At 33.8% G+C, this 10,380-nt stretch overlaps 1 protein-coding gene across 1 annotated transcript; it reads right to left on the minus strand.

Moving 5' to 3' along the window:
• Positions 1-6,591: 6,591 nt before the first annotated feature.
• LOC133293005 (S-adenosylmethionine decarboxylase proenzyme-like) lies at positions 6,592-8,611 on the minus strand. The gene is made up of 4 exons (XM_061491517.1): positions 8,554-8,611; positions 8,247-8,323; positions 7,999-8,122; positions 6,592-7,899 (listed from the first exon to the last, which is right to left on the minus strand). The coding sequence occupies exon 4, from the start codon at positions 7,775-7,777 to the stop codon at positions 6,647-6,649; it is 1,131 nt and encodes a 376-aa protein (XP_061347501.1). The 5' UTR covers positions 7,778-7,899; positions 7,999-8,122; positions 8,247-8,323; positions 8,554-8,611; the 3' UTR covers positions 6,592-6,646.
• Between the last annotated feature and the right edge of the window lie 1,769 nt (positions 8,612-10,380).

The raw sequence follows: 10,380 nt of genomic DNA on the forward strand, positions 1-10,380 counted from the left end.
CGAGAATCCTTGTAAGGCAAACGGGTAGTGTTACTTGGCTTTTTATGTGAAGGATGGGGTGAAATCTAATTCTTGCCAGTGACTATGTTCTTCGTCTTATTCTTCTTCATCTCCTCTTGATTATGATGCTGGTGGTGGTGATATTGGCTAGACGGCTCAATCTGTTAACTTAGTGATGGTAGCATTGTTGCTATAGCTATTATTTCTTTTTCTTTTCTTTTTTTTCTTTTTTTTTTGTTACCCATGTTAATATGCAAGGAGTGGATATTGCTTTGCCACAGGTTTGATTTCTTTTGAGTTATGATCTCAGTTGGCTGACTGATCTTCGGATTTGGTAAAAAAAAAATTCACCTTTCTGCGTCTTGAATAGGCCATTTTCCTGGGAAAGCAAGCATGGAAGTAGACGTTTCTTCGTTTCAGCTTTGGGTTTCTACATTTTGCAGTAAATGGGGATGCACCTAATCCTGTAGGATTTTAGTCAGTGATGCTTTAAATTTTGGGGGTCCCTTAAGGTACAGCCTATAGACCCTTCCACATCCAAACACTCTTTTATTACCGTTTCAAATTTAATGTCAGTCTTTGCTTCTGTCTCTTTTACAAAATTTTATTGATTTTTCTTGGGTAATGTGGACCTTCATGACATTAATAAGGTGGTTAAAAAGGAAACTCCTTAAATATAGATTACTAGGTTCATTTGGGTTTAAACTTTAAACTAAATAATTAATATAAATGACTAATAGTCATTTATTTACATGCCTTTCAAGTTTGAACATTTTCCATTATGAAATTAGGATAATATTTTTCTTACGTTGCATAAAAGAAATATTATCTCTCGTACTCATATTTTTTAAATGGGTTCTATCAGAAGTTTTTTCTCTCACTTTCAATCTTTTTCTCTATAAATAAAAGTATTAGTCATGAAATTATCTATCTACCTGTATGTACTCTCTCTTTGAGTGAGTATTATCTGAATTTGTTCTTGCTTGGAATTTCGTTTTAAATGTTTCGATTATGTAGTAGTTCTATGCTATTTTGGCTCTTAGTATGAACATTGTGGTTTTATATATAATGTCCAATCAATGTTGTGGGTGTGGGTGAGGTGACAATCCAGCAGCACAAGTAGGGTCTTGGGTTGCAAAATACTGAAACTGCCGGTCCAAAGGACCCTCTCTGTTGAGCACAATCATAGAGCATTTTTTTTTTATTTGAGTAAACACCATTTTTAGTCGTCGATAATATCTACGAAGTCCTTTTCAATTCCTGGTAATAAAAAAGGACCAAATTGGTCCCTGAAAATACAAGAAAAGGGCCACTCTACATATTTGGGAGTTGACATAAGGACTAACATGGTCCTTTTTTTGTAATTTCAGGGACCAATTTGGTCTTTTTTTATATTCAGGTACTAAAAAGGACTTCGTAGATATTGACAGGGACTAAAAAGAGTGTACTCTTTTTATTTTTTATTTTCTTGTATGGCGAAGTAACTGAGCAAGAAAAATAAAAGACAAAATAGTTTGGCAACGGGTGACGAATGCTTCTAGTTATTTGCAAGTGTCTTATCAATTTTGCTCCGAAACTACTCTTTTTTTTTTTTTTTCAATCCTTTAGTTTTTAGTATGCACGTGAAAGTATGGATGCGCATAGCACCGTTGAAAGCAACAAGGAGAAGTTTGGTTTACGTGAAAAAAAAAATTTATCAGAAAAATATAATTATCAGGGATCTGTAAAAAAAGTGAGTTAGATAAAAAAAAATTAAAAATTTATTTGGTTAGGTCAAATATTACTAGACAAATTGATTAAAGTTTTTGAAATCTATGTTTGGTCCAAGATAAAATATTGATGGGTAAATGGTATAAAATTACAAAAGTAATCTCATAATAATTTTTTAATATTAAAACAAATGGCCATGCACATGACAACACAACACAAAAGTAACCTCATAATAATTTTGGTCTATTTTTTGCTGTCCATGTTTTCATTTAGCCAGCTAAATGCATAATACCATGTCCAACTTGTCTTTCTCAACATTGAATTATGCTTGCCTTTCATGACCTTTTCTAAATTGCTATGCAAATACAATGGATAAATATTTTGAAACTATGTATCAAACATGGATGTCATAGATTGCCAATATCATATGCATAGAAAATTATCCCAAAGTCTTGAACCAAACACCTCTATTAGGTGGTGTTTGGTTGAGGGATTTTTTTAATTTCCCCATGCAAATCAACAAAGCAATCCACTTTGCACTTGTTTGATATACAGATTTACTCACCTTCCCCAGCCATCCCATTTGCATAGCATTTTGTCATTTGGTCTCAGATTGCTAGGCTTTGTCAATGTTTAGAAACTGATGTGGGAGGTGGTTTTCTGAAAAATAGCCGACTAACTACTTTTTGACAAAATATCATGGTCCATTATACCCTCTTATAAGCCACCCTCTCATAAGCCAATCTCTGTCCAATTCTTTCATAAGCCATAGTGGGTGATGACCTTAGCTTTCCTCATCGCCCATGTGGTCCATTCTTTCAGACTCTCACTCGCGGATCGATCCTTCGGCGCCTTCGTTAAGTCGCTTTGATTGTGAACTTTTTTTTAACTCATTATTATGATTTTATATTTTTATAATATTTTTTTCATTAAAATAATTTTATTAAAATTCTTAATATTTTTATATTTTTATTATTTTTTTACGTTAGAATTTTATATTTTAAAAAGTAAGGATATTTTCGTAATTGTCACTTATTTTCTCATTTATATTTTACCTCAAACTAAACATAGACTTTATAAATCTTATTTAATATGTCCGGTAAAATTTTTTCCAACCAAACAACTTTTTTTTACCAAACTCATTTTCTAACCATTTCTCTATCAATTAGATTTCCCTATCAATTACATTTCTCTAGTATTTAAAAAATTTCTCCTCAACCAAACGTCCCCTAAAGATAAAAGAAAATAGAATACGCTTCTTCCTCGGAAGTTACTTATTTTCACGATGGATCCTAAGAATTTTATTAAACCATATTTATTTATTTTGACTAACTCTATTACATTTTGGTCTTGATGAGAAGCAAAAACTGAATTGTAGATGGGTTTTCTTTAAGTTGCCCTTCTTTAAAGGAAAAGAAAATGAACTATAATAGTAGACTGCTTTTTATGCCACAACTTCAATTACTATAAGGAGAGTTTAATGTGAAACTGAACAAGGCGTAACCAATCTGATTTCATCTCATTATCATGGGAAAGTTCTATTCTATTGATAACTTTACAATGTTATTAACACGAAAACTTTTGTTTTTGGTAAGAATTTACTCGAATACTTTCGGTTCGAAAAGAAATCAGAAATAGGAGTGAGTTCCAGCAACCCGTGAATTTACACTAAATAGATAACTATGTAACTATTTTAACCTTTTGTGACTTATTAAATTAGCACTGTTTGATTGTGAGCAAACAAATAGGTAGGGTCGTTCGTACGATCCCATCGATAGCAAATTTAAATGTACTTTGTACATAGTCTTCATAATGAGCTTGTCCCCTGCTTCTACTTTTGTTTCCATTTTCGACTTGCAATACATGTTGTCTTGGCAAGTTTGAAATTTGGAGTCTGGTGAGGCAACATCACTTTCAGAAAAGAAAAAAAAAACTTACCTGATTAATTGGTTGGGAGGTGTTGCCGTGTTGGGAACTTGGGGGTATATCAACGTAGATTTCTTACGAGATTGTTGAGATATTCAAATATATTAAAATTACATATTAATTAGTAATGACATAAATGAAGTCCATACAAATAGGACGATCCATGAACTCCGTGTTTAAAGTTTTAAGTTGAGATATAATATCGAAACCCTTGTTGAAGGTGCATTGCTTAGGTCCATTTAATTTGTGGACGATAGTTTTCTCTAATTTGAACTCCTCCTAAGATTATACTTTGCAAATTAGGCATGCTTCTTAGAGTTAATATAGAGTGCAGAAAGGCTCAGCAAGTAAATCTTCTATCAAAAAACTGCAGGTGGGTGCCAGAAGAATTTTAACACCACCCAGAGGAAAGGCAAACACCAAAAATGCAGAGTTAAGTGGACTGCACAAGGCTGGGCTGTGGCATGAGACAAGTCTACCAATAGTCGAAATTCCTTTCATTGTGGCCGTAACTGATTAAAGCGTAAAACTACAAGGCGAACTTAATAATATTAAGGGGAATGTTACTCTCATTTTACATGAGAGTAGCTCTCTCATGTTACAGAGAGAAATCATGTGGGACCCATCATTAAAAGATAAAAAAGAAAAAAGAAAAAAGTGGGTGAGATTTTTGATGTGAGACAACATGAGATAACTACCTCATGTAAAATGAGAGTAGTATTTCCCTAATATTAAAGATCAATAAATCTACACAGCAAGTAACCATATACATTTTAGAACACTGGGAAGTGTAATGTTAAAGCAGAAGATCATTACGCAGGGGAGACGCAATTTGCAACTACACAAGAATTAAGAAAGCTATTCCTTTCTCCACCTTTTGGCTAAGATCAAAGTGTGTTGTATCTAAAAGAAAGCTAACTTGTAACTAGTACATTATCAACATTTTCGGCTAATGCTTTGCCTCCATGTACCTCAGAAAATGAAAGAATTAAGTCTCTGTTATATAACATGGTATATATATCCAATTTTTCAAGAAGATTTCGTTGTTTTAATTTGAACAAGTTGTGATGAAAAGCAGCAGCACAAAAATCTGTAGGGTGCTGAAAAATTAATAGCCAAAACTCGAATTACTTATTATTTTCTTAAATGTTAATTAAATATTTTGTTTCTGCTCAGCAGTCGAATATATTATTTGTATCGGGGCATCCAAATTAAGAAGGGAAAAATAATAATCAAGCACGTCCACTTTATTAAATCTATGATGCTCTATCATTGGACAAGATACATCTGGCTTATCTAAAGCAATATGAAAAATAATTCTCCAAAAAAAAAAAGCAATATGAAAATAAGTAGCAGCCTAGAAAAGCTAAACAGGAACAGTGCAGTCACCGGAAATTTTTTAATACTAGGGATGTACACCCATTTGTTAAAATGAATATTTTTTTAATTTTAACCTTTGTTTTTTTTTTTAATTTTAACCTTTGTTTTTTTTATATATATATTTCTTCTATGTCACAAAAACTTTCTTTATTTAATCAGGGTGTATTGTAAGGAAAGTTTGCTCTCACGCACCATTTACGGCAACATCGAAAATTGGATTTCTTTGATTGTTAACTGTTTTTTTAATTAAAATTGTTTTGGAAAATAGTTAGGAAAGTAAGTGTTTTTTATATTTTTTTAATTAAAAATGAAAATACAAAATAAAAATAACATATTTTCTTAATTTGATTTAAAAAATTAAAAATAGTTACAATTTTCAAAATAAACCTTATTAAACAGTTTTTTTTAAAAAAAATTAAAATGATTTTTTTTATTTTTTTTTTGGATAACAGAAAATGATTATTTTTGAAACAGTATTGAAACAGTCAAAATTTCGCAAGGTTATTTAATTGTACATTAAGGTGCAGTGTGTCTAAACCAATGGACTGAGGTAATATCCAAAGTGTTCAGAGACTAAAGGGAATATACATTGAGATTAAGATTTTAAATTTATCTCAAAGATAACATTAGAAAGTTTATATTCGATCCTATTTGGTATTATTTTTTAGAGAGATTTAAATCCTCAATTATAGACTGTCCCAAATAAAATTTTCTCCCGTAAAAGATATTCATAATTTATTTAAATATATATATATCCTTCCAAGTTACATGCATCAAAACTAAGAGCAAATTTTTGATATATCCAATGTATCGAATTCGGTATACCCATTTATTAAGACTGGTAATTTCTTTTTCTTCAGTTTAACCCTTACTTTTTTTTTTATTCTTTTTATGTCCCTTCAAATTTCCCCCATTTAATAAATTGGTGTCTAAATTCGATATATATTCATACTATTACAAATATTTACCTGTAACCAAAAAAAATAAATATATATTTACCAAAACCACACGTCTCCTTTCATTTAGGATTGGATATTTTATTTCTGACTTTATCATAACTAACATCTTCATTCCATATTTTTTTAAAAAAATATTATCTTCTTAACAAAACACATAAACTTCGGCCTAATTTTGTCCAAGCCAATTTAGACGCGACCATACACGCCAGTATCCTACATTAATGTTGCTCTAAATTCCTAATTTGCTAAACCAAATTATACCATAAAGAATAGATGCTTTCATATATACGTATCACGACCAGCCTTTTTAATCCATTACAATTAATTCATGTTGAAAAATTGGTTAGAAGGTTATATTCACCCTCACTTTATAATTTGTCATCAGTGATGTGATAACGTGCAATGATCATCACGGTGTAACATTATTTATTATTAAATAATATTATAAAATTATTAATAAACATTCTTTTACACTAGTAATAAAACGTTAATCCATGCGAAGCCTCAATCATTTGAAAATCCAATCTAAATCGTAACACACAAATGATCCATTACATTTCATTATTAATAAAATCATTGTGATATTAGAAGGACTGATGTTTCAAACCTTAAAAAACCCCAAAAGCATTTGAGCAAAATGGTCAAAACGACATTTGTCTGAAACAAAAACGCTAAGCAGAAACTACCACCTCCTCCGACAACATCACCATCTCCATCTCCATCTCCTTGCAGCACTTGATGGTGGCTTTCTTGGGCATGCGCACTGCGCACCCTCTCCCCTTAGGAGAGTACGTTCGGTATACTATGCACACCTTCCCTGGCCGCTCCTGCTTCACCACACTCTCGCAATAATACCCCTCCACGTCAGCATCCCACATGGCCCAACCCTCGGCACCTGCCTTGCACGTGACAGCAATAGAGAATTCAGTGGGACGGAAGCACCTCAAAACCCTGCTCACGAGTGGCCCAAAACCAATTGACTCAGGGTCAAACCCCTCCGCTTCATAGCTAGCATAACTTAACCCATCTTCGGGGGTCACGTGCACGGTTGAAAACGCCGCACCCTCGATTCCATTCATCGAGTACCCGCACGGATCAAACTCGAAGTCGCAGATCACGTGACTCGGAATAATCTCCGACATCCCGGACATTTCGGTCATTTTGCCACCTCCCGATTCCTTGAAAAACACTCGCGCCTTGTCGCGGTCCAATCCAGTCATGCACATCTCCACATTATTAGTAGTGGTAGTAGTAGTGCGCACATCATGTGACGTGGCATCCACTCTGCATGCCGAGTAAATGTGCCAGTTGCGATTTGGATTTGCAGGATCGCCGATTACAGAAGGCTTGGCATGGAGATGGGGAAAATGGTCATTTAGCACGGCAACTTCATCAGAGAAACATCGGTGAGGGGCAAACTGGTAATTTGGGAAAAGAAAAGTCCCGCGTGAATACTTAACGGCGAGAACAGAGAGTGAGAGAGAGGCTGCGAGGTGGAGAATAGGGTTGATTGAGAGTAACAACTTGGTGGTGCCGCAAGTTTTGAGTATGATTTTGAAAGGGTAGACGAAGAGGCTTGATTCAGAGACCACGTAAGAGTCCAATTCGGCATTGGAGAAGTGAGAAACAATGGTGCAACACGCGGGTTCCAGAATAGAGTTTAGCTGAGACCGAGTCAGGGACCGTAGGTTTACTCCTTGAGGGTCCTTGAAAATTAGTGGCTCGCGGAATGAAATCTCGATGCGCTTCTCAAACCCTTCGAATCCAATCGGAGACTGTGCTTGGTTCTCGATCACAGCCATGGCACTGTATATGATATCCAAACCTCTCCAATACTACTATTTATGTGAATATTACAATACAAGATTTAATAAGGAGAAAATGATGGGGAAAAATAAGTATATCACGATGGCTGTCTCATGCACTGCACAAAAATAAAAGAGACAGTAGTAATTAAATAAAATAAAATATAAGGGCATTGGGTTCAAATTCGAACTTAGAATTGGAATTAAAGTGAAGTTACTTTGGAGTAAGCAGGAGATTGGAACTTCTCAATGCCACCGTTGGGACGAACGTCTTCAATGCTGTAGCCAAGGGGAACTTCGTATTGTAAGGATCTACTACTCTCCATTTCAACATTCACGCTTCTGCGCAACAAATTAATCGATTGTTTTTTTCAACATGATAATTTCAAACCGTTTATTAACGATCATCAGGAAACAATTCTTATGTAGAGACGAGAAAATTAGAGAAAACAATATATATATATACCTTAAAATTTCTCCAATATACTGGGGAACAATTTTTTGGGAGTAGTTGCGGATATGGTCACCAAAGACTTGAAACTGCTGCTTTCAAACAATAATACAGAAGAACTCTATTAAAAGAAACATATAGATTAAAGCATAATAAAAAATCCAAACCAATATAACTCAAATGCCAATCGCCAAATCAGTAGAAAACGTACATGAAGATTGATTCGTGGCCTATAGATAACAAAACGAAGGGAAATAACAACAGGAAGGGATTAAAATTAAGAATAATGCAAGAGCGGAGAAAAGAGAATCCGAACTCACACCCCTTTAAATAGCTTGGGAGCGCTGTCGTCAAGCACAGTAAGAGAGCATGAAATGTGAGAATATTTGATTGACTGAAGGTACTGTGAGAGAGAAGGGACGATAAGTATGAGCAACGGCATAGTAGGAAATACTTACTTATAGTGGGCAAACGGGCCTATGTTCTGAGGTGGCGTTAGCAAATGAGGGTGCTCATATAAACGCCCTTATTAATTTTTTTTTTTTTAAAAAATCTTAAAATTAACCTAATAATTTTATAAATGTTTGTGATTGTTGGGTTATGTTATGACGTGAAAAAGACCTACATTTTAGAAGGCTCAAATAGGACTAACAGTTAAGAGAGAATTAAGAAAATATTCCTTAATTATGTTAATCCTACTACGACAGCAATGGATCAACAACTGGACCCCCACTACTCCTAAAAAGCCCAAAAATTCGCTCCTGCCAGGTAACCCATATATAAATAAAGGGTTAAACCAATAAGGTACACACACTCAAAACTCTCTCTCTTAACTTGTCACTGTGCACACACCCCACGCCTTGATTATGTCGTTATATTATAATGCACAGTGATCCGCTTATCTTTAGGGTACTTGTCCTATAGATATCTGAGAGAGGGTAAACAGATCCAATATTAAATTACCAATCTCTGATTGGACATTCACGATCTATCAGATCGTAACAGGTTATTTAAATGCTATAGAATCTTATATTGGTTGATAATGGATTAAATGAAATACAGTTAAGGGAGAGGACACATAAATCAAATATCTTAAATTTTAAGTTGAGACATAATGCCACATTCACTTGATGTGATTAAGCTAGCTTTAGTCCATTGATGATAATCCGGACTCCTCCTTCTGCACCTAACTCCAAATTATTCTTTGACTAAAGTCAAATTGAGTATTTAAGCATGGGGTTATCGGAGAGAGGGAGAAAGTAATTCACTCGTTAATTTTTACATGCAATTTTGCTCTTACTTCTTTGGGCTTGAGGCTTCCAAAGCCCACCATATAATTATGTCCTATAATAGTTTTATTTTTACGGAATTGAATATAAAATGCAAATCCGACCTTTCTTCCTATTTGAGTCAAGCTGTCAGGAGGAATTGTAATCCTAATCCCTTGAGAACAAATTTTATAATGCACATTTTGTGAAAACTTTGTGATCTATTTTTTCATTGACTTCATATACCAAGTTGTTATCCACTTGTCCTCTTTGTCACAGACTCAGCATCCACTTGAAGGATATGTAACCTCTTGATGATTATTAAAAAGAAAAGGAAAAAAAACAAAAACAAGAAGAGGACAACAGGCCAGACACAGTTTTTATTTTTCTTTCTTTTTTTAAATGGATAATGGACTTGTAATCTTTTGCACTTTCAGAAGAACCAAAACCAAGTCAAAGAGATTGGTTCTGAGATATAAAATCTGCCCCAAATGAATTAGGATTTGGCCAATGTTTATGCATTTTTCAACTTTTCAGTAGCATTAAAATATAGTAATGATATAGATAATTCCGGGGCTCCTTTCAAACAGATGGTTGCTTGTCATTATTACTTTGCTTATTTTATGTTTGACGAGGAGGGATATTCTTACTACCAAAATCTTCTACTATCAACTCACTACCTATCTAATAACCATTGGATCAACATTTTCTCTTTTTTCAAAAAAATTTTAACATTCTCTCTCTTTGATTCAATGGTGATTAGATAAGTAGTAAGTTAGTAGTAAAAAAATTTGGTAATAAGAATATCCTTCATCATGTTTGACATTATTAATTATAGGGAATTAGACCTTGGTTATTTTGTTTATATATGAATTCAACTT

The sequence above is a fragment of the Gastrolobium bilobum genome, unplaced genomic scaffold (genome assembly GCF_033153095.1).
Source record: "Gastrolobium bilobum isolate Gb01-03AN ecotype WA unplaced genomic scaffold, APGP_CSIRO_Gbil_v1 utg3588, whole genome shotgun sequence".
NCBI classification, from domain to species: Eukaryota; Viridiplantae; Streptophyta; class Magnoliopsida; order Fabales; family Fabaceae; genus Gastrolobium; species Gastrolobium bilobum.

Excerpts from the sequence above, each read along its gene's own strand:
- LOC133293005 (XM_061491517.1), bottom strand. The coding sequence starts at position 7,777 with ATGGCTGTGATCGAGAACCAAGCACAGTCTCCGATTGGATTCGAAGGG.